At 43.6% G+C, this 25,352-nt stretch overlaps 1 protein-coding gene across 1 annotated transcript; it reads right to left on the reverse strand.

Annotated features, from left to right (window-relative positions):
- Positions 1-290: 290 nt before the first annotated feature.
- LOC141127248 (keratin, type II cytoskeletal cochleal-like) lies at positions 291-25,352 on the reverse strand. Its single transcript, XM_073613520.1, has 9 exons — positions 24,929-25,352; positions 18,070-18,278; positions 14,935-14,995; positions 13,614-13,709; positions 13,357-13,521; positions 13,131-13,256; positions 8,865-9,085; positions 965-993; positions 291-870 (listed from the first exon to the last, which is right to left on the reverse strand). Exons 1-9 carry the CDS (start codon positions 25,343-25,345, stop codon positions 716-718), a joined length of 1,479 nt encoding a protein of 492 aa, XP_073469621.1. The 5' UTR covers positions 25,346-25,352; the 3' UTR covers positions 291-715.

Raw genomic sequence — 25,352 nt, forward strand, 5'->3', positions numbered from 1 at the left:
TACCCATTCCATTCATGCTCCCCTTTCCTCTGTACCTCTAAACTATTTTCTCTCTCTCTCACTCCTCTTCTATTCCCTTTTTAGCTCTCTAGTTGTCCCATTTTCCCTGTTTTGTGCCCCTCGGTTTGGTTAAAATATGGACCAAATGCATACTGCAGTGGAAGATATTTGTAGAAATATATGTAATTCTTGGATATATTGCTCTTATATTTTGTACAGTCTGTTGCAAACTTTTTTATCAACAGAAAATGTTTAATAAGAAAAATAAAATCTACAATGCACAAATCTGAAACAGCAGTTTATTAGGGAATAGGATAAGGTAACAGTATTTGGCCTGTGCTGGCCGGCTTTGAGCTTGTATCAATAGGAAAATGCAACTTGCTTTCAGATACTTTCTGTTTGAATTTGACATCAGCTTAAGACATTTCTAGGATCTTTCGGAATACATTGACATGTACATTTGATCATAAGTTGACCTCCGTTCAACCTACTTTTCATCATCTCCTTCTAAACTATATCAACCTGCTTCAAGCTGCTTTTGGATTCCCATTGACTTGACAAAGGCCCTTACTGTATTTATGGCTATACAAGCATGGAGCTTTTAACTGTAAATATACATGGAAGCAGACACACAATGCAGCAGAATGGAATAACAGGGTAGCAGAAATAAAAGCATTGTTGAGAGGGAATATGACATAGCTATATTTCCATTCTATCAATGGTGCTCATGGCAGGAATGGTGCTTGCTTGTGTAAACATGCCCATGGCTTTTTCCACTGCCAGAACTGAATCCACCTTTAAGATGACAATGTCCCTCATGGGATATTCCTCCTGAATGGTGTTTTCCCCCATGGCTGGAGTGCAGTATAGCTAAATAAAAAAATAAAAAAATAAAAATAACAGACAGTTGAAGCATTGTTCCTAGGAATTACAACTGTCAACGAAGATTAGTATATTTACTTACCGATATTTACATTGCCATCTGAAGACAATCTGAAATAAAATATCAAAATGTATGTTGAAACATACACTACAAAGTATGGTTATTATTTCACTTTATATAGGTTATTCTGGGTTATTTTTCTGCAAAGCTGCATAAGTAATGTATAATTGCAGTCCTTTCTGGTATTTACTACCTCCAAAAAGAATATCTGTATTCCGCCTGACAATATCTTTATCTCTCTTTCTTCTAAAAGGTTGGTTGGCATGGTGCAATCTTTGTTCAAACATTATACAGGGTAACCATCTACTTCCTGAGGAATACCAATAGGAATACTACTCTCAATGCGGATGAACTTTTTTTTTTTTTACTTCTTTCTTTTTATTGAAAAAGCTTCATTAATAAAATGCCATCATCCATCAAGTTATTGTATTTTCACCATTTATACACAAGGCCAAAACACCAATAAACATAAATATTCTAATTTTTCCCCTTTCCCCCATTTATTACCTCACTTCACCCCCCCCCCTTCCACCCCACACCCCTCTTCCCACACACACACCAACCAACCCTCACACTGCCACTTACATCCTACCCAACTTCCATTCTAACATCTTCTGAAGTCATCCATAGCTTCCATATTTTTTCAAATTTCTTGTAGTTACCCCTCTTCTTGTAAGTATACTTCTCCTTACTAATCACCTCCCTTTTTTCTTTCACCCATTCTGCTACTGTCGGGGGATCTTTTGTCTGCCATTTCCATGCAATAAGTTTTTTTCCTTGAAACAAACACCTAATTATTGCAGTCTGTGTCCCTTAATATCCCTTTTTCCTCCATCAGGCCCATTAAACAGGTCCTGGCCTCCATGCCCAGCGATGTCCCAAACACAGAGTTTATTTTATCCATAATACCTTTCCAGTACCTTTGCAGCTTGGGGAATTGCCAGAACATGTGTACTAAGTCCCCTCTCCCTTCCCCGCACCTTTGACACATAGCATCAGGCTTCTTTTCAAACCTAAACAACTTCAGTGGTGTATAATTTGACCTGTATATCAAATACAGATGAGAGACTATCTGTGAAGGAGAGAGGGAGATCCTGGGCCCCAGTGCCAGAACATGCTCCCACTGACTATCCGACAATGGCCCAATATCTCCCTCCCATTTAATCCTATTTTTATTTTCCACCATTCCTTCCTGACCCGTCACATTCAAACTCCCATACAAATCAGAGATTAATCCTTTTGTAGAGCTAACATTACCCGGGTTCCTCAAAGAGGGCATTTCACACCACACTGGTTCCTTCCCACTGAATTGTGCTTCTAGGGCATGCCTGATTTGCAGGTACCTGTAAAATGATCGATTAGGAATCGCATATTCTTCCACTAACTCCTGGAATTACTTTAACCTCCCAGCCTTATATAGCTGTGCTAGACAATGAATACCCCGCTGATCCCATTCTTGTATTATCCCCATTACTTTAAGTTCATTTAAGTTTTTATTATCCCATAATGGGGAAAACTCAGAGAAGCCAGTATAACCCAACATGTTCTTAACAGACACCCAACTTTTAACCATCATCTGAGTGGTAGGACACTTGGTACCAAAGGAGTCTGCCTCCATCTCCTCTACTATCGTGTCATGGCTAGTATCGTTCAGCAATAAATTACACCCTGCTCCCCTTTCACCTGGCCTATTACTGCCTCCCACATACTGCATTTGGGACGCCAAGAAATAGATCCGGCACTTGGATCCGGCACTCCCATACCTCCCATCTCCCCCGGCCGCCGCAATGCCTGCAAGGTGATCCTTGCCACCCCATTTTTCCAAATGAACTCTCTAAACACACTGTCCATTTTTTAAACCAGTGCTTAGGAATCCACACTGGAGAGTTATGAATTACATATAATATTTGTGGCAACCAAACCATCTTAATTAAATTGCAGCGCCCAGTGACCGAGAGAGGCAAACGACCCCACACCTGACTTTTCTGTTTTAATTTTTTTCGTAAGTGGAACAACATTTCCTGTTATGTACTGCCCTGGATCTTGTTATAGTAATACCCAAATATTTCATTTGACTTACTACTTTAATTTGGGATATTTGTTATGGGAGTGGCTCTATGAGAGGATCTATTGGCAAAAGTACAGATTTCTCCCAATTAATTGTTAGCCCAGAGAAATAACCAAATTCCTTAACTATACCCATTGCTACCTTCAGGGAAGCCTGTGTATCCCCCAAGAACAACAAAATATCATCCGCATACATAGCGACTTTCTCCTCCCCCCTCCTTCTTTTAAAACCCTGTATCTCTTGGGCAGACCTCAAAGCGATAGCCGATGGCTCCATTGCCAGGGCAAAGAGCAGGGGCGACAAAGGACACCCCTGTCTTGTTCCCCTCCTCAATTGAAACCACTCCGAGCATTTACCATTAACCCTAACCTTGGCCCTTGGACTGTCATATAATAGACTGAGCCAGTGGACAAAGTTAGGGCCAAATTGAAATTCGGCTTATACCTTCCACATATAATGCCACTCCAGACAATCGAAGGCTTTAGCTGCGTCAAATGAAAGGACAGCTCTCTTGCCACTATTCTCTATTGGCAATTGCATATTTAGGTACACACGTCTTATGTTCATGCTTGTAGATCTATCCGGTATGAACCGGTCTGAATGTATTACTTTAGAAATTATTTTATTCAGCCTTGTTGCCAAAGCTTTTGCCAAGATCTTCACATCCGAACATAACAGCAATATAGGCCTGTACGAAGTCACATCAAGCGTGTTTTTCCCCTCTTTCAGCAAAACAATTATTATGGCTTCTGTCATAGATATAGGTAGTTTCCTATCCTCTGCAGCTCCGTTAAACACCTCCAAAAGTTTAGGAAGTAAAACTTCCCCATACTTCTTAAATATTTCTATGGGTAGTCCCTCAGGACCAGGTGCCTTCTGATTTGCCATGTCTGCTACTACCCTTTGCAACTCTTCCAGTGTCAATGGGGCATCCAACACTTTCCTATCTTCTTTTGATAAGGGGGTTATTTTTAATTTCCCCAAAAAATCCCACATTTCCCCTTCTACATTTGTTTGTGCCGTACTATATAAATTTTCAAAATAATTTTTAAATTCTTCTAGTATTTCCGGGGTAGCTTTTTTAATTGTTCCTTCCTTACCCTCAATTGCTGGTATAGTGGCTGAGGGGCCATTTGCCTTAACAATCAGAGACAAAGTTTTCTCAACTTGCTCACCTTCTCCAAAAAAACTCTGAAATTATTTTTTCCTTTCCATTTTCTCTAAGACCACTCTCCTATAGTCATCTTGCCCCTCTACCCAGGTTTCATAACTAGCTAGGGTTGATGCCTCCACATATTGCACTTCAGCACCTCTCACCGTCTCTTTTGCTTTTATCTCTTTAACCTGTGATTGCTTTTTGGCATGGGAAATTTTTTGTATTAGAACTCTCCGAAGAAAGGCCTTCAGGGAATCCCATACTATCCCTAATGGGGCCGTTCCTAGATTTAAATTTATAAATTCCACCAGACTATCCATAATGGCCCCAGTATCCTCAATAATCTCGAGCCAAAAGGGATTTACTTTCCAGTCACCTCTACTATAACACCTCCCCTCCTTTATTAAAAAAAACACTGGTGAGTGGTCCGAAATCCCTCTCGGCTCATAAACTATCTCCTCCACTACATTCAGTGCTTCCCCATTTCCCAGCACGAGGTCGATTCTAGACAAAGTGGCATATGTCCTGGAGTGACACGAATAATGTCTCACTCCAGGATGCCTCCTCCTCCAGATATCCACCAACCCTATCTTCTCACAATATTGTAGGAGTGGACCATTAGGTGCCCCATCGCTAATGATTTTCGGTGGAAACCTATCTATACAGTTGTTCATAGTCATATTAAAATCTCCAACCACTATAACCGGCACCCCTGGGAGATCTGCCATAAATCTAGTTAAATCATCCAAGATTTCCATACTAAATGAAGGAGGGATGTAAATGTTGGCCAATACACATACTCTGCTTTCAATTGTACACAAGAGTAAAATATACCATCCATTCTCGTCTACCTTACTCTGGCTGCAGGAGAAGACTAAACCCGAGCTTATCAGTATGCTCACACCTCTTGAATAGGTGGAGTGATACTGCACCTGATAATTCCTATGTTCCAGGGCCCTGATTGTATCCTTCACCAGGCGTGTCTCCTGCAGACAGAGTATTTTAACTCTCCCTTTATCAGCCATAGAAAAAATTGCCTGTCTTTTGGACCTATCTTTTACCCCCTGCACATTCCATGAGCATATTTTAACTTGTTTTATTAAATCTGGGGATTTACTTCTACCACCTTTAGTACCCATCATTCTTCAGTCCCTGTTCCCTTTCTCCTCTCAGGATATCCTCTAACCTATCCCACATTCTCATGTGCCTAAAATATAATGACCTTTCCCCTTTAAATCTACATATTACTCCTGTCTGAACAAACTTGTGCTCCCACACAACCACACATTCACTCCAACCCCCTCCCCACACCCTTCCCCATGACTCCCCAACTCCCCCCCCATCCAATTATTCATTACCCCTTTGCCCAATTTTAGGCCCAACCTAATGGCTTCTATTGTGACCTTCATAACCCCCTAAAGTGAAGTTTCAGTGCTACCCGAACCTAATAAGAGGGGAACTATCCCCAGCATAATCAATGTGAATATAAATATATAAATATAAACGCCCCCCGCCCCCCTATTTGCATATATATATAACCCATCATAAGCCCTGGAGAGGAATAGAGACAAAAAAAAAAAGTCCCGGACCTTAGATTGTGGAAGTCTCTGTAAACTACTGGTCTCCTCAGATTTTTTCCCCCCCGCTGTAATCTTCCTTCGTTCTTCTCTAGCCATGCTGTTACTTCTGTAGGGGCATTAAAAAACCTGACTTCCCCCAGGGCTGATATTCGTAGACGTGCGGGATAAAGTAACGCATAATTGATTCTAAACTGTTGTAGCCTCCGTTTACACTCTGCAAACTTAGCTCTTTGTCTCTGTAGCTCGGGGAAAAGTCTGGATATATTGATATCCTTGCGCCATTATGCTGTATATTCTTCATCTCTCTTGCTTTCTGGAGGATAGTAACTTTATCTCTGAAATGCAGGAGTTTAAAAATAAGGGGTCTTGGATGTCCCCCTGAAGATGGGGTCCTGGAGGCAACTCTGTGCGTGCGCGCTCAATCGCAAAGAAGCCTGAAAACGAATCTTTACCAAATTTCTCCTTTAACCAGCCTTCCATAAATTCTATAGGATTATTTCCTTCACATCCCTCGGGGAGACCCAGGACCCTTAAATTCTCTCTACATAACCTATTTTCCATACTGTCCATTTTCTGCATACATGAATTTAGTTGGTCCCTCATAAGTGATACTTCTTGTCTCAATGGATACACATCATCTTCCAACTGACTGATTCTTCCCTCAAGGACAGTTGTCCGGGTACAAACCACCTGTACTTCATGTTTTAAAGCAAGTAATTCATCTCTAATGCCTTTAAGCTGGTCAGATATTGATGACTTACAGTTGTTGACTGCCAGGAGGATATCTTTCAAATATGGCTCCTTCTCTGCTGCTGGTACCGGCACATGACTTCCTTCCTCTGACTCTTTATTTGAGCCAGGTTCCCCCTCCAGGGCCCCACTTGCTACTATGTCTGATGGTATGGCTATCACGTCCCCCCGCTGCTGAGGCTTGACTTCTCCTCCCAGGGTGACCCACCTGGTGCTGTGCTCCCCCTGCTTGACCACTCTTCTTAGGTGTCTGATTTGATGTGTGTGCAAAGTGCTCCAGTTTAGCAGCCACTTGGTTTAACTTCTCCTTAGCTGTGCGGGAACACCTGCTCCATCCTGCACTGCCACCTCCTCCGTCCCCCTCTTCCTAGTCATGCTGGCACAATCACCTCCACCCTTACGGATCACACATATGCCACTAGTGGCTGCTCTATCCCGGGTATGTGTGCCTTCCTCTCTCACTGGGATAGATGCTGCTGGTGCCTTACCCGGGAGAGCTTCAGGTGAATGTGCAGGCTGCTCACCACTCAGACACTGGGACTGGCACTCTGTACAGCGGCACTGTGTTCCAGGCGTTCCGTGTGTCTCAACATCTCCCTCTCCACGCTACACGGCCACGTCAGGCATAGGAGCGGGAGCTAGGTCCGACCGCACCGCGACCTCTCACCTCAGCATCCGGTCACCACTTCTAGGTTTTTGCTGTTGTGGATGAACTTTAAATCCCAGTGCACACTGTAATATTGCTTTAAAAATACATGAGGGTGTCTCCTAAATGTCTGGAGATCAGCATTAGCTTACTTTGCAAACTCCAACCATCACTTCCGGTCTGGTGTAAGGACACCACATCCACCTGTGACTTTCTCATGGGTATTCGGCTTCTAATACCCTTGAGAAATTCACGGTCGGATGTGACGTCATTATGCCAGATATTACAGTGTGCTCTGGGATTTAAAGTGCACCCTGGGATTTAAAGTGCACCAACATTGAGAGTAGTATTCCTTTTGGCTGTTTTCTCCTTCGCTGATGGGCACTGATGAGGCTGCACTAATGGCCACTGATGCGGCACTGATGGGCACTGATGAGGTGGCACTGATAAGGTGGAACTGAGGTGGCACTGATATGTAGAATTGATGGGCACTGATAGGCGGCACTGATGGGCATCGATAAGCTACACTGATATGCAGCACTGATGGTCACTGATAGGCGGCACTGATGGGCAGCAATGATGGGCACTGATAGGTGGCACTGATGGGCACTGATAGGCAGCACTGATGGGCACTAATAGGCAGCACTGATGGGCACTGATTGGCACTGATAGATGGCACTGGATAGTCAGCACTGATGAGGAGCTACTAACAGACACTACTGATTGGCATTTGAAGGGCACTGACAGGCATTACTGATAGGACACTGATTGGCTCAATGGGCACTGATTGGCACTTTGATGGGCACTGACAGGTGTTACTGATGGGGCACAGACTGGCAGCTGTTGGGCACTGATTGGCAGCTTATAGGCACCTCTCATGGGGGCTACGCTGATAATCAATGTGTTGAATAATCAATGTGTTGAAGAGCCGCGGATCAGACTGACACACAGTAACACTGATCGCGCGTGCCGGCATGTTATCCTAAAAGACGTCCAGTAGACAGGAAGTAGTTAAAGACAAAATAAACAAGAGGCACCAAGATATGGATACATAGTTAGAAGGGACCCCTTTAGGTATCAAGAAGAAAAAATATGGCATAGTACAACATCTGCTGAACACCTGGAGACGTGGCCATTAAAGTGGATATTGCTTCATGGTGTATGACCTATAGTGTGGTATTAAAATAAGCCCACAGCATTTGCAACAATAATAACCTCCAGAACTGGTCTAAGTAGCTTCAATGGCAGCCTCCGTGTTTCTTTCAGAAAAAATTTACTTTAATCAGCAGACACTTGTAGATTACTGTGTCAGTGCACTAGAGTTGTTTATGCAGAGTAATGCAGAACTGATAATACTGGATAGGTCTGTACAGGTTAGCCTGCCTGTGCTTCCTATATTTTGTACTATGTGGTGGAATGTAACTTATTCCACTAACAGCAATAAGATATAAAGGAGGGTAGATGAATAATAGCATGCCTCCCCCACTCACAGAGCGCAATGCTTACAGTGACTCCTGCTAATCTTAACACCCCAAAGAGCTAGAAGATCAACGCTGTTGGGAGTATCAGGAGTCAGTGGAGGATTTCAACAGTAAACCGCAGCCAGCAGGACATGGGAGATGCTTCATTAGAGGTAAGTTATGTCCTTAGTGTTGTATTCCCAACAACATTTTTAACTAAACTTTAGTTACAGATTTAGGTGACATCAAAATCACACTCACCTGTGCTCCTCTCCCTCCAGCATCTTCTTATAAGTGGCAATCTCAATATCCAAAGCCAGTTTGACATTCATCAATTCTTGGTATTCTTTCAGTTGGCGAGCCATATCCTGCTTGGCATTCTGCAGGGCAGCCTCCAGCTCAGCCAGCTTATGCTTGGCATTTTTGACAGTAGCCTCACCACGTTCCTCAGCCTCATTAATGGTGGTTTCCAGGGCAGCACGCTAGGAGTAGATGAAAAGGAATCAATTACCGTATTTATCGGCGTATAACACGCGCCGGCGTATAACACCCCAAGTTTAGTTTATAGCACCCCAAGTTTAGGAGGGAATTTTAAGGAAAAAAACTTTTAGGAGGGAAGTTTAAAGGTTTAAATGCCCATCAATGCAGCCTTGTCAGCGTCACTGAAGCCTTCTCAGTGCAGCCTTGCAGCCATGTCAGTACAGCCTTGTTAGTGCTGCCTTCCTCAGTGTCCATTGCAGCCTTGCCCCAGTGCAGCCTTGTCAGTGCAGCCTTGCCCCTGTGCAGCCTTGCAGCCTTGCCCCTGTGCAGCCTTGCAGCCTTTCCCATGTGCAGCCTTGCCCCTGTGCAGCCTTGCCCCAGTACAGCCTTGCTCCTGTGCAGCCTTGCCCCTGTGCAGCCTTGCCCCTGTGCAGCCTTGCCCCAGTGCAGCCTTGCGATCCCCGCTGATTGTTTGTGATCGTGCCGACATACACATCCGAGTGTACAGATTGAAATATGGCGCCGGCGGACTCGGCGGAGCAGAGCGAGCGCCGCCGAGATCGCAGGGACTGGGCGGAGCCGAGATACACAAAGCCGAGCGTACTCGGCTCTTCTCGGCTCCGCTCACAGTCACGCCCAGTCCCGCCCTATGATGGACATAACACAGGTCCAATGGCGGGACTGGGCGTGACTGTGAGCGAAGCCGAGAAGAGCCGAGTACACTCGGCTATGTGTACAGGGCCGCCATCAGGGGGGTAAAGGCATTACACCTGTAAGGGGCCCACCTGTCTCCATCAGCGTGTTGCCGTTGAGCCGAGCAGAGAAAAAGATCACAAAACTTCGCTAGCACCCCCCCCGCTTATCAGCTGAGGAGGAGGAGTGTAAACATGAAGAGAACAGTTTCGCTACCACCAGCGGCAGAACCCCCCTGCTTATTGGCTGGCAGCAAAAAAGGAGGAAAGTAAACATGAAGAATTCGGCCAGCATCTTGCTATTGGAGAGAGGAGGGGGAGGAAAGAAAGCCTGCAGAGATTACACTCATTACACTGTTCTCTGCTTATCCATCCCTGTGGAGGCAGAGCCTAAGGATTTGCTGGACTGTGATTGGGCAAGACAGAGCCAGGGGGAGTGGCAAGCTCGTCGACAGTGCACATGGACACAGACACCAATAACAGAGTGCAGCATGGAGAGTAAGTCGCAATTCAATGTGTCCTGCTGAATGTGCCCCCATGTGCTGTTTATCTCCTTCTTCTTGGATGGGACACTCTAAGACCCCTTTCACACTGTGCCACCACCGTCATCAGCGATAAGGCAGCGCTATTGTTAGCGCTGCTTTACCATCGTTTTAGCAGCGCTTTTTGGCTGTTAGTGGGGCAGTTTTAACCCCCGCTAACGGCCGAAAAGGGGCTAAATCCGCCTGCAAAACGCCGCCGGAGCTACGTTTTGCTGGCTGTATAGCAGCACTTCCCCTATTGATTTCAATGGGGATGAGAGGTGGAGGAGCGGTGAGTTCACGCTCCTTCACCACTCCAAAGAAGCTGCTGGCAGGACTTTTTCTGATGCCCTGCCAGTGCACCACTCCAGTGTGAAAGCCCTCAGGCTTTCATACTGGAGTCAATGGAGCTGCTTTTTTCAGGCGCTATTTTTAGCACTTTAGCGCCTGAAAATGCCCGAAGTGTGAAAGGATCTTATGCTGACTAGGTGTAAGAGTGTTAAAATAAAAGTGGGTGCACCGAAGAACTCGGTGGCGTGGTCAGTGGGCCGATTTAGTGGGACAATCAGTGGGCGGGCCCTGGAGAATGTTGGGGGTCGGGCCCCAGGGGGCCCAGGCCTAAAGCTGTGTAAGGGGCCCCAAAATTTCTGATGACTGCCCTATATGTGTATCTCGGCTCCGCCTAGTCCTTGCAATCTCGGCGGCGCGCGCTCTGCTCCGCTGAGTCCGCCGGCGCCATATTTAAATCTGTACACTTGTATGTGTATGTCGTCGCAATCGCAAACAATCAGTGGGGATCGGCGTATAACACGCACCCACGATTTTCCCCTGATTTTAAGGGGAAAAATGTGCGTGTTATACGCCGATAAATACGGTATATAGAACCTAATAGTTCCAGAAAGAGCATAATTTGATCTCTTGCTTATTTAGCTTCCCATGTTTTGGCTGAAAATACAATAAAAAAAAAATACATTTTAATTTTTAACCTTTTTGATAGCCCAAGTGAGCCCAAGTGGTGGTGAAGGCCTTTATCCTATACCCCAGAGAGATGAGCCATGTGTACAAGCACAGTCTGACCAATCTCAAACAAAAAGTTGTCTGAGCTTGTTAGACCAGCCATATAAAGTGTAGATATGGCTATCTCAAGCCCTTCTGCCTAGTCTATGGTCTTCGATACTTGTGTGGCCCTCAGATCCCAGCAGTCAATAGAGGGAGTAGGATCACTGTTTTTTAAAATGACAGTGATCTACAATAGTTACTAGTCCCTTGACTGTATCCTTCAGCATGTTTTCAGTCACCACACTGGTAGCAAAGCCTCAGTCTCTGACCTTTCCTGAAGGATATCCACAGTCCCTGATAGCATTCTATAGCACGACAGATACTGAAAATTAAGTGTGACCCCAAGGTCCACAGTTGAGGATATTTATTCCTAATGAGTTGTTCACCCGTGGTCTGAAGGTTCAAGGCTTATATACGGATAGAAAATGTGTAATATCTGTGAATTGTAGTTGTTGTTGCTTTTCAAGAATATACCAAAAGAGGATTTAAAAAAAAGTAGAACTGACATGAAGTTATAAGCTACATTTTTAATCTTGAACATTCATAGCTAATTTGTAGATAAATGTAGCCAAATAACATGATCTAGACCAAATCTTTTAATTTTATTATAAAACAATATTTCATTGGGATCACTAACTGAAAATTCAGTGGAATTAAAGAGATATTCCATGAAATATTTTAAACCATGAAATATCTGTTAAAGAAGACAGAACCATCTTATCATTCCAGGTGCCCATGTTGCTGAACACCACTCTAATCCTAAGAACTCTTTTGCTAAAGTTCAAAGTGAAGCCAACAATTCCAAGAGTGTTGATCTCCTGGGTGTTTTCTGCTGTCATCCATGTCATTTCTGAAGGTTGGAGTGAGGAACCAATGGGAATTGCAGGGGACCCAGGAGATCAACACTCCTGACATTTTCAGCATCCCCTCATAATTTAGATTCTTCAGCATAGTTCAAACTGAAGGCAACAATTCCAAGAGTGTCAATCTCCTGGGTCTTTTCTGCTCTCATACATGCCACGCCTATATCATGAAGGCTGAAGTGAGGAACCAATGGAAATTGCAGGGGACCCAGGAGATAAACACTCCTGAAATTTTCAGCATCCCCTCATATTTCAGATTTTTCAGCATCAAAGCTGAGTTTCTACATCACAGACAGCAAGACAGGTAAATATCCACAGACTCCTTTTACAGGTACAGTTGGATTTAAAATATTTACTGTAATGACAGGACACTTTAAAAGCAGAACCCAGCAAAATATACAGAAATATCAGAAAAGTATCAATATTCAAAATAGTAGTATTAATATATGTTTGTATTTATGGTATAAAATGACTGCTTGAACTATATCATTGTGCTAACTGTTGGTTGAATCCACAGCATTAATCAGACTTTAAGGTTATTTGAGTCAGCCAGCCTTTATTGCAGTGAACAAGGCTGCCAGTCTAACATGTTTAATTGGGGGAAGTGAAGGGTTGGGATGGAGAAATTTAAAATTCAGTCATAGTCTTATGCCACAGGAATATGCAAAGCTGCAATAGTAAATAATGGTGTCACCATAATGGTAATGCAGTGTGACACGTGTATGCAAATCATAAGAAGGGTTGAAACAAATTGCCAAAGGTTAAAGCAGTTAACATATACTGTATGTATATTAAATGTATATTTAAATACCCTATAAAAAATGCTGCCTAGATTATTGGTGAAATTATGGGACCACTAAGAAACATATTTATATTCCACCATTCTTCCTTCTAAAAAACATACATCTTTACCTGAGATTTGGCACATTCAATCTCTCCCTTAAGTTTTTGAATTATTCGGTTGAGCTCGGCGATCTCATTTTTACTGTTCTGCAGATCATTTCCATTTCTGCCAGCTGTCGTGCGCAAGTCCTCAAACTAGAAAAAAGGGATCACCATGTTATTTTTTTCATAATACTGGTATTCATACTACATAAGGAGTGTATTGTTTATCTGGCAGATACTAAATTAGACTTACCCTTGACTGGTACATGGCTTCTGCTTCAGCTCTGCTTCGGTTGGCGACTTCTTCATACTGAGCTCTGACCTCAGCAATAATGCTGTCCAGGTCCAGGTCTCTGCGGTTGTCCATGGACACAATGACTGAAGTGTCTGAGACCTGAGCCTGGAGCTGATTGATCTCCTGCAGAATGAATAGTAACCAAACATTAAGAATAGATAGTAAAAGATAATAAAAGTTAAGAATCCTTTAGCAATAGGGTGATAGATTTTTACCGCTTCATACAGAGCCCTCAGGAAGCTAATTTCATCTGTCAGAGCATCGACCTTTGCTTGTAGTTCAGCTTTGTTCATAAATGCAGAATCAACATCCTACAATAAACTTGAGTTAGTTGAATCTTCACCAAAAAAAGGTATGGGCATGGGTGGGGGGTGTTTGGTTTAGGAAAGACAACAATTTCTCCTCAAGAAGAATTAGCACAAAGGACACATCATACTAAATGTAAGTTATGTCCCTTATGCTGATTTTTATGTTTATAATTTAGGCTAAACATACTCTTTAAACCCTTAGATAAGTATAAATCTAAATACAAAAAAGAAAGTTTATTTTTACATGGATCCTGCTGTGCTTTTCTGGATATCTGTAGTAATCCACCTTGAAACTTTTCCTCTGTATACAGTAGAAGCTTCCTGTAATGTAGTTCAGTCACTGTTGCTATCTCTCCCTGTTCTAGGTCAGTGGTTCTCAACCCTGTCATTAAGAACCCTCAACAGGCTATGTTTTCAGGTTTTCCTTTATCTTGCACTGGTGCTTTAAATCAGAGTCAATGGCTTGTTATTTTGGACAGCTATTTTATCTTATGCCACGTACACACGATCGGAATTTCGGCCCACAAAAGACCGATGAGAGTTTTTTGTCGGAAAATGCGACCGTGTGTATGCTCCATTGGTCTTTTGCTGGCGGAATTCCAGCCAGCAAAAGATTGAGAGCATGCTCTCAATTTTTCGGTAGGGAAAAGTTCCTATCCGAAAATGCGATCGTGTTGTGGCAATTCTGATACGCAAAATCCCTACTCATGCTTGGAAACAATTTGACGCATGCTCAGAAGCATTGAACTTCATTTTCTCGGTTCGTCGTAAGTGTTGTACGTAGTACAAACTTTTGCGTGACCTTGTGTATGCAAGGCAAACTTGAGCGGAATCCCATTGGAAAAGTCATATCTTTTTCCGATGGGAAATCCACTCGTGTGTACGCGGCATAAGAGAAATTCCCAAAACATGGTTCTGTTGGGGGTACTTGAGCACAGGGTTGAGAACCACTGTTCTAGGTGATTTGCCTGTTATCCACCCCTGCTCAAATTTTCTGTCAGCAACCTGTAAAGGGAGGACCTGCTGAGTTCCTCCCACAGCTCTGCATTCTGTACAGGCTATGTGCCACACAATATTAATGTCACCACTATGTTTACAAGGTAATACAGTAACTTGGTATGCAAAGACATTGGGTGCTTATAAAGGGGTATAGTTAGAATAGAGGAATATAGTTTAATTAATGTTTTTTAAATGAAATGATAATATGAGTAGTAAATGACATTCTTACCTTCTTCAGCAGGACAAATTCATTCTCTGCAGCAGTACGCCTGTTCATTTCTTCTTCATATCTGACGACAAAACAAACTATACTTTAAATCTGTGCTAGCATATTATTAATATTTATGGACCACAGCACGTTAACTACAGCAGTGTTAGTGTATGTAGTACTAAGGACCATCAAATGACACTGCTTGTGAGAGCTTACAATCTAAAAACAAGATCAAGTGATACAAAAGGTAGTAACTGTGTGGGGATGAGTTGTTAGAGAAAATAAAATTCAGCTGTTATCTAGAAGCAGGATAGACATCCCTGAAAATACAAAAAGAGTTATGGCTTGTCTGAAAGCTGACAGAATAGGAGATAGTCAGCAATCAGAGAGACTGGGTAGGAAATTCCCCAGGGAAGGAGATGCTCTGAGAAAAAGTCATGGAGGAGAGTATGGGAAGAGGTGATGAGGGAGCTAAAGGCCTTGGAAGGAGTGAAGAGGATGGTTTGGATGATATTTTGAAATTATGCTGGGAATATAGCTCAAGACAGAGTTATGGGGGCTTTGTATTTTAAAGTGGAACTTAACTAAAAAAGGGAAGAGTTTCTATGTAATAGGGAACATCTAGAAATATTAATAGTACCTATGTAGTACTCTGAAAGATGTATCTTTTATCGGGAACTCCTCCTGAAAAAGAGCAGTGCACCTCCTGGCATGTGAGGGTACCTAGGCACCCTCTCCCTGTCTACAGCCTCAGGGCTGTATACCGGCACTGTGAGATCTGAGGCACTGTTGTTTATGACTGCTAAAAGATTTGGGGTGAGATTTGGTAAAATTACTTCTCTAGTGTTTACTGCTCTCCCTGTTGGATGTTCTGACATGAGAAAAAAAGACCATGTTACTAACAATATGGCGACCTCCAGACAGAGACACAATGCAGAAAAAGATATATTACAATGTATATTAAAGAATGTGTTAACAGAAGACCAGACCACATTTAAGAGACAGACCAATATTATAATTATGTATTCTACTGCTGTGGAGATGTCCAACTAAATTCTGATTGGATGTCAATGCATTCGAGCAATGAAGGGACAGACAAATCATTTGGAGCTCAACTATGTCGATAGACAGATTGCTGAGTTGCAATGGTTTGGAGTGGAACTGGAGAAATAGGACTGCTTCAAAGGAGGCTACCATCAAACCAAGAACTCTAATGCAAAAGTGTACAGATTTACAGCTCCTGGACTGTAAGGTCCAGCTTTGGGAGCAAAGGGATTGAAGTTTCTCTTAAGGGAAAAAAAAAATCTTGACTGCAAAGTATCCAGGATTAAAACCAGACATTCCAAGCAAAGGGTCCGTTTCAGTGATCATTTTTTATGGTTCAGAATCTGAACTCTCACAAGGCCTTTACAAGTTTGGCGGATATTGTCTGACAAGGTCTGTGTTGGCTGCTCTCTCAGCAAGAGATTGTCTTGGTATTCCACTTTTGGAATACCCTGTCAGCATAACAAGGGTTGCACAGGAGCTAGGACCTAGAGCTAGAACACTCAGGGTGCAAAAGACAAACAAAAAGAAAAATGACAGCGAGAAATATATTTTTTACTTTCAGAGGTAGAATGAGTTTTGCAGGGTGGTGGCTTGAGTTTAATTTGTTGTGGTAAAAAGCACTTTTAAGACCAGAGACTTCTTTGTCAAGGGCAGCCTTAAAGAGGTCTTCACCCTCAAAGGACATGCAGAAGAATCATGTTTGCAGGGCAGAGCCAGCTTGGAAAAACAAGTACTTAAAAATAGTTTCTAGATGCTTGTCTGAGTTTTGTTCATAAAAGAAATGACTGGGCCCACGAAGGCAGAAGCCCACATCTTAGTAAACTCTTCTCCATGGGATAATGCTCAGAAAATTGTTTCAGAGAAGCTAGCAATTTTCATACAATAATCCAATTTTCATACAAAATTTTGGCAACAAGTGTACTGGAAACGTTTTGACAGTCTTGGGACCTTGTAGGGGAACCCAGGCTGGTGACAGAGGTCGTTTCAGATGCAGTTTGCTCCATCAATAAGAAAAAAATCGTATCTTTAAGCCTAGGAGTTATGTCAGGAGACTGAGACTTCTCAAGTACAAATCAGTCTAAATGGGAATAGGGTGACTCTTCTTCATATGCAGCTGACTGCGCCAAGGCTGCAGTAACTGAAGGATTAACATAAGGAGACATTCTGAGTCAGCTATCATGGCACATATTTTGCACATGGAATCTTGCACAACTGAAGAAAAGTTTTCCTTGGATAGAGCAGAGGAGGCAACTACACCCGAAGGAGTCAGGGAAAACATCAAGGGAGTGGACAATTATGCAAACTTTTGGCATTAGGTCCTTTGGGAGGAACACTGAAGGTCACCCTGGAGCTGCTAGAGGATCATGAGCTGTAGAGGCCCATGGGGCCATTCCCTTTGCTCTTACGATCCAGCCTAGTGTGGTACAATGCCAAAGTAAAGCACACCAGATGCAACTGGGGTATTCACAACCAACTGTGGAAGCAGTTGAAATGGCTTGAGGTGACCGATTCATTATGAGGCAGCAAACTGAGATAAACCCATGACCCCAGTGGTGGGAAACTACCTTATGCTGAAAGATGGAAAGAGGTAGTTTGAATCAGTGCTGTCTGTAGCTCCACCCCAGGCTGTAGCCCAAATTATGGGCATTCCTATTGGGAGTTTGGAGTATGGAGTTACAGTCAGCACTGAAGCCACCTCCCATTTTCCATTCTGCAGCTCTGTTCTGTAATGTCCTCTCATCACCTCTGCTTTTATTCTTGTAATAAAAGGAAAGGTTAAGTGTATTTGTTGCTATCGTGGTATATGGTTAATTTACGTTTTTGGTTGTAACATGACAAAATATGGAACATTTCAATGGGGTATGAATACTTTTTCAAGGCACTGTATATTGAAGAGATGTACTGCATATGTTTTGCTTTGATATACATTTTAACTTGTTTGTATTAGATCAAAACAAAATCATGAGACTGGCTTACCTTTTATACATCACCCCAGTAAATGTCCACCCAAATCTTTTAAAAGCTGTCTGCTCTACAAAACTGGTGGGGAAGGTTTTTATTTTTTTGTTTTTCTAAGTGAACCATGACTAATAATAAGCAACTTACTTTCTCTTAAATTCTTCCATCATGTCTTCCATGCTGTTCCGTTCTGCCTCTAGCCGAGCACTCTCAAATTCCAGACTCTCGAGCTGTCTCCTGAGATTGCCAATAAAAGACTCAAACAGAGGTTCAATGTGACAACTCGCTGTCTTCTGCTCTTGTAGTAAAGCCCACTTGGTCTCCAGCATCTTGTTCTGCTGTTCCAGGAATCTCACCTGTAACAAAAATGAAATGAAGTAAAAACGGTTTACTTCATAACCATTAGAAGCCATGAAATACTAATAGGATAGCGGTTTGCCTCAATGTTACGTTATTATAGTATTGTGGTCACTGTGTTCTAAATATTAAGAGCTACATTACCCAATTTCTGGCAGATTAAATAGGCTCTGTGACAGATGTACAGCACATCTATACTGGGGCATAACCAGGGCCTTTTTTCTCAGAAAGTAGGTACAGGATTTCGACCACAAGCCCCCCCCCCACACACACACACACTTACATTCTTCAAATCACATCAAATAGTGGGTGTGGTCAAATGTCACTAACAGTGGGAGCGTCTTAAAGGGGCATTAAATAACAGGAGTGCATTATGTACAAAGCGCAGAGTTCAGGGGTGCGCTGCATATAGAGTGCAGAGTTCAGGGGTGCGCTACCCACAGAGTGCAGAAAACAGACTTCTTCTGCAGCTACTTACCTCTACTTCCACATCTCATTTCACCCCTCTTTAGCTCTGATCTCTGCATGCAACCCCCCTAACAATGCTCCTATCTTCTCCCAATGCCCTTAAAAGTGCCACCATCTTTCACATGTCTTACTTTTATTTCTGTATAAGCTGAAGCACCCAGGTGGCTCTTGCACCTCTCTGCACACTGTAGTTGCCTTTGCCTCTCTCACTTGTGGGGGGGGAATCATCAAGTGGGGGTTTAAACATCTGCACTGCACTGCACCTGAGGCACCTGCATCTCCCTTTTCCTCATCCTGCACTCATCCTGGAGATTAGATATGTGGGAGCCATTGGGAGACAAGTTGTCACTTGTAAACACAGAAGCCACACTTCTGTGTTTACAAGTGATAGTGGTGAGCATGGAGCAGAGGGCATGAGCCAGAGGTGGTGGAACTGAGTTTCACCAAGTTTTAGTTGAAAAAATCCCTGGGCATAGCATACATGTGTCTTCTGTGTTCCTACTAACTAGTACAATGTGCTCTTATTTAAGATCAAGATGCATTGTATGTAGTCTATGTTAACAATCATAGTGCTGGGTGATGAGTCTCTTTTACTTTTATATAGAATCATATAATGTTAGATAACGCCACTTTCTACAAATATGTGTATTTGTTACAACAAATTCTCTCAAAAGACTCTATTTAATTACTACTTTTGCACATTTTGCACGGTTTAAATGCCATTTCTAGAGGTGTCTTTTTTTCTGCCTCTAAATGTCCATCACTTTTAGCCTATGTGTCCATGCACACATGAGCATGTAAAAACATTTAGAAGCAAGGGTATTACAAGGCAAAAAAAAAAAAGACTGACATGCCTAAAGGTGTGTAAGCGCGCTTATGTGCTAGGCATGTCATTCATTTCAATGGGCAGACAAAAATGAATAAATGCCCAAGTACTTGAAGCACTTAAACATGCCTAAAAGCACCTAAAGACATTTGCAAAAACATGGTTTTAGCCATGTTTTTGATATTACTTTTTTCCTGCCAAGGACAGGGTATTTAGAAGAACTGGACAAATGCCCAGTGTGCATGAGTGCATGAAAAAAATTGCAGCTGTCCATGTTTTCCTATTTACTATCACTAATGATGGAGAGAATAAATAATGGTCTGTTTTCCTAGACAAACACTTATGCCGTGTACACACGACTGGACATTCCGGCAGAAAAGGTCTGACGGAAACATTCCGTCGGACATTCCGATCGCGTGTGGGCTTCATCAGACTTTTTCTTTCTAAAATTCTGATGGACCTAGAAATAGAACATGTTTCAAATCTTTCTAACTGACTCAATTCCTATCGGGAAAACTGTTCGTCTGTATGCTAGTCCGACAGACCAAAAACGACGCAATGGCAGCTATTGGCTACTGGCTATTGAACTTCCTTTTTCTAGTCCCGTCGTACATCATCGCGTTCTAAACGAACAGACTTTGGTGTGATTGTGTGTAGGCAAGTCCGTTTCAGCGGAACTCCGTCAGAGTCTACTCTGAGGGAAAGTCCGGTCGTGTGTACGCGGCATTAGGTGTGAAGTTTCCTGACCCTTACATATTGAGTCCCTCTACTGCGTGTAAAGCTCTCAGAGGAGAGCCCGTTTATTAATGTTTGTACTTCTCTGACTAAGGAGAAAAGTGAATCAAACACACTGTGAGTGGTCGTGATGTGTAGTAGAAGTAAGATGTGAGCCCCTGATCTCACGTGATGGGTTCAAATACTCCTGAATGAAAAATAAAATGTAAAAGTTAACACTTCAATAGTTAAAAAATAAACATGAAGTTAATCAAAGATCTATGTTAGAGGAGCCATTTATAAATAATTTAGCTTTTTTTTTTCTTCTGGGACAAAAAAGCCAACTTTTCCAGGGACTGGGGTGGGTCAGTAGACATTTGCGGGGGTGGCTGGTGTCAGTCCTCCACACTGTAATGTGCAGGGACAATGTGATATAAAGGGAACTGCACTGTAAAGGGGCACTGCAATGATTATAGTGCCTCTTTCCAGTGCAGTCCCCTTTATATTACAGTGTCCCAGTCCTATTGTGGCCATACAATGCTAGTACTGTCTGTCTCCTATTGTGCCCACACTGCCCAGTGACACTGACCTGCTCTCTCTCTGGTGGTGTGGTATAGCGTGGCTCTCTCTCTGGTGGTGTGGTACAGCGTGGCTCTCTCTCTGGTGGTGTAGTACAGCATGGCTCTCTCTCTGGTGGTGTAGTACAGTGTGGCTCTCTCTCTGGTGGTGTGGTACAGCGTGGCTCTCTCTTTGGTGGTGTGGTACAGCGTGGCTCTCTCTCTGGTGGTGCAGTACAGCGTGGCTCTCTCTTGTGGTGCGGTACAGCGTGGCTCTATCTCTAGTGCTGCGGTACAGCGTGGCTCTATCTGGTGGTGTGGTACAGCGTGGCTCTCTCTCTGGTTGTGTGGTACAGCATGGCTCTGTCTCTGGTGGTGTGGTGCGATACAACGTGGCTCCATCTGGTGGTGTGGGTACAGCGTGGCTTTCTCTCTGGTGGTGTGGGTACAGCGTGGCTCTCTATCTGGTGGTGCAGGTACAGTGTTGCTCTATCTGGTGGTATGGTACAGTGTGACTCTCTCTGGTGATTCTGGGGCTATTAGTTCCCCCAGCACAGTCCTCTCTTTCGTTTTCCATGTCGCCTGTAGTAGCTGCTACAAGCACTCCTCAGCTTGTTTCCGGTTTTCTCTTTCACCCCAGCAGAGTGCATGCTGGGGACTGTAGTCTGCTCCCTGCTGAGAACAATTGGGCCACCTATCTCTGGGACTACATTTCCCATAATGCCCCCTCTAGTTGCTGTGGCCAATGGGGAGGGAAGAAGAACAGACAGGAAAGCCTTCACTTCCCCGTGCTGCTGACATGAGAGCGGGGGAAACAACGTGTCAGCAGCCTGCAGCTCTCCCCACTGTGCAGACGCCCATGGCTGGAGGAGGAGAGCAGAACTGTCAGCGCAGCTCTGAGGTTGAGCTGTGTGTGAGAGAGACACACAGCTCAGCCCATACAGCCGCCAGAGATGACACAGGTACCGCATAGCGATAGGCGAGCGGCGGCCGCAGCCTGTGTTACCCATGTTCAGGTTGCGGTCGCCGCTTACCTCCCGCTGTGCGGCCTGGTCATCAACAGGCTACGAAGCAGGAGGCCCCGGCCCACCGGGCAACTGGCCAGTCCGGGCCTGATCACAAGTGCCCTCTTCAGGGATATGTCTGAAATCCTTGCTCGTTCTCTGTTTGGGGCTTTGCTCAGCCTAGTTATCCAGGCAACCATCTACCAAGCCTTCTACAATTTCCTACGACCTAGTGAATCTACTGTCAGTGGCTCCGGCAGTCAGACACTGCTCCGACGCCACCTGACTCACTTTCTGAACCATTACACTCTTCATCTCACAGGGGGTTATTTACAAAAGGCAAATCCACTTTGCACTACAAGTGCAAAGTGCACTTGAAATTGCACTGAAAGTGACATCAGTTTTGGTATTCGGTCATGGGGCTCTGTAGTTTGGAGATTCCATAGTGTCTTGGGAGGGACGGGATGTCCAACCCTGTGTCCAGACTTTGTAGATTACAAGCAGGGTGTGTGCTCAGGTGAGCACAGCACTTATAATGAGGGTGTGGGAAGACCTCATGTCTCCCAGTTGGAGACTGCTCCACACCCAGAGAGACAGGAGGTCTTCAGGAGTCAGAGGGGCTGCAGGAGGCAGCCAGAACGTGTGACTGCAAGAGGCAGTGGAACGGCCTGAGGACTAAGGCCAAAGCGGAGCTGTGGGCGCTAAAGTGAAGCCATCCACATTGAGGAATCCTGTGGTCTGTGTGACCAGGATAAAGAGCAGAGGTACTGCTAAAGAGAGCCAGGTGGGCTAGCATTTTCTATTGTGTTTATTTGCTGGAGATGAACCCCTGCGTGGGAACCCCTTTATTTGCCTTTTTAATAAAAATGGGCTACCATGCCCTTAAATATAGTTCCTGACGGGCTTGAATCACTGACAAACGCATCTGCCACGAGAGCTAATGGTCCCCGATATTACAATATATATATATATATATATATATATATATATATATATATATATATATATATATATACACATACCCACACATACAGTATACAGTATCTCACAAAAGTGAATACACCCCTCACATTTTTGTAAATATTTTATTATATCTTTTCATGTGACAACGCTGAAGAAATAGCACTTTGCTACAATGTAAAGTAATGAGTGTACAGCTTGTATAACAGTGTAAATTAGCTGTCCCTTCAAAATAACTCAACACACAGCCAGTAATGTCTAAACCGCTGGCAACAAAAGTGAGTACACCCCTAAGTGAAAATGTCCAAAATAGGCCCATTTAGCCATTTTCTCTCTCCAGTGTCATGTAACTCGTTAGTGTTACAAGGTCTCAGGTGTGAATGGGGAGCAGGTGTCTTAAATTTGATGTTATCGCTCTCACTCATACTGGTCACTGGAAGCACATCATGGCACCTCATGGCAAAGAACTCTCTGAGGATCTGAAAAAAAGAATTGTTGCTCTACATAAAGATGGCCTATGCTATAAGAAGATTGCCAAGACAATAAAACTGAGCTTCAGCACGGTGACCAAGACCATACAGCGGTTTAACAGGGCAGGTTCTACTCAGAACAGGCCTCGCCATGGTCGACCAAAGAAATTGAGTGCACATGCTCAGCGTCATATCCAGAGGTTGCCTTTGGAAAATAGACTTATGAGTGCTGGCAGCATTGCTGCAGAGGTTGAAGGGGTGGGGGGTCAGCCTGTCAGTGCTCAGACCATACGCCGCACACTGCATCAAATTGGTCTGCATGGCTGTCGTCCCAGAAGGAAGTCTCTTCTAAAGATGATGCACAAGAAAGCCCGCAAACAGTTTGCTGAAGACAAGCAGACTAAGGACATGGATTACTGGAACCATGACCTGTGGTCTGATGAGACCAAGATAAACTTTTTTTGTTCAGATGGTGTCAAGCTTGTATGGCTGCAACCCGGTGAGGAGTACAAAGACAAGTGTGTCTTGCCTACAGTCAAGCATGGTGGTGGGAGTGTCATGGTCTGGGGCTGCATAAGTGCTGCCAGGACTGGAGAACTACAGCTCATTGAGGGAACCATGAATGCCAATATGTACTGTGACATACTGAAACAGAGCATGATCCCTCCCTTCATGATAATGACCCCAAACACACCTCCAAGATGACCACTGCCTTGCTAAAGAAGCTGAGGGTAAAGGTGATGGACTGGCCAAGCATGTCTCCAGACCTAAAGCCTATTGAGCCTCTGTGGGGCATCGTCAAATGGAAGGCGGCGGAGTGTACGGTCTCTAACATCCACCAGCTCCATGATGTTGTCATGGAGGAATAGAAGAAGACTCCAGTGGCAACCTGTGAAGCTCTGGTGAACTCCATGCCCAAGAGGGTTAAGGCAGTGCTGGAAAATAATGGTGGCCACACAAAATATTGACAATTTGGATACAATTTGGACATTTTCACCTAGAGGTATACTCACTTTTGTTGCCAGGGGTTTAGACATTAATGGCTGTGTGTTGAGTTATTTTGAGGGGACAGCTAATTTACACTGTTATACAAGCTGTGCACTCACTACTTTACATTGTAGCAAAATGTAATTTCTTCAGTGTTGTCACATGAAAAGATATAATAAAATATTTACAAAAATGTGAGAGGTGTACTCACTTTTGTGAGATACTGTATGTATATATAACCTATTCTATCTTTTACAGGGGTTGCCAAGCAGTGACTGGGGAAGCAGAGGACATAACCCCCCCCCCCACCCCCCGATTCCTCCTCGCATCAAGGCCATTTTCCACTTTTCTCTCTACTATTGTCACCTCGGTGGGAGTGAGACAAATTACACAAACAGCCAGTGAGGTACTTCTTTCATTCCTTATTAAACTGGCCATTTGTATAGTACTCACTGGTAGCTTTTCATTGAGCTGCGATGGACAGCAGAGATCATCCTCACTACTCCTCATCGCAACTTATTAAACTGCTGCACAGTGAACATAAGTCATGATAGTTACTATCACAGCGTATCACACTTTAGAAAAAATACACCTTAGCTGTAATTATGTTAGCATCAAGAAAATGAATTATTATACAGACTTTCATTCAATAAACACTCTCACCTTGTCAATGAAGTCTGCAAACTTGTTGTTGAGACCTTTGATTTGATTCTTCTCCTCAGTTCTCACTCTTTGGATGTTTGTGTCTATCTCCAAGTTGAGAGGAGCCAAAAGACCCTGGTTAACAGTAACTGCGGTGATGCCTCCAGAACCATACGATCCTCCAAAACCATGACCAAATCCATGTCTGTGTCCATGCCCTGCTTTACCTAAATGAAAACTTCCTACTGACATCTTGGGCCCCTTTGATCCAATGTTGTGGGCACTCTTACTGCTGAAACAATGGTGAGTGTTGTGACCATGTTCAAAGTGTTTAGAAGTGTGTGATAAGCAACTGTGGGACCCATAATGTTTGGGTAAAGCAGCAAAAGACTTGAATTGTTTGTTTCCAGAGGAGGCCATGATACAATGATGAGACATAATAGAT

This window comes from Aquarana catesbeiana, linkage group LG02, assembly GCF_042186555.1.
Source record: "Aquarana catesbeiana isolate 2022-GZ linkage group LG02, ASM4218655v1, whole genome shotgun sequence".
NCBI lineage: Eukaryota > Metazoa > Chordata > Amphibia > Anura > Ranidae > Aquarana > Aquarana catesbeiana.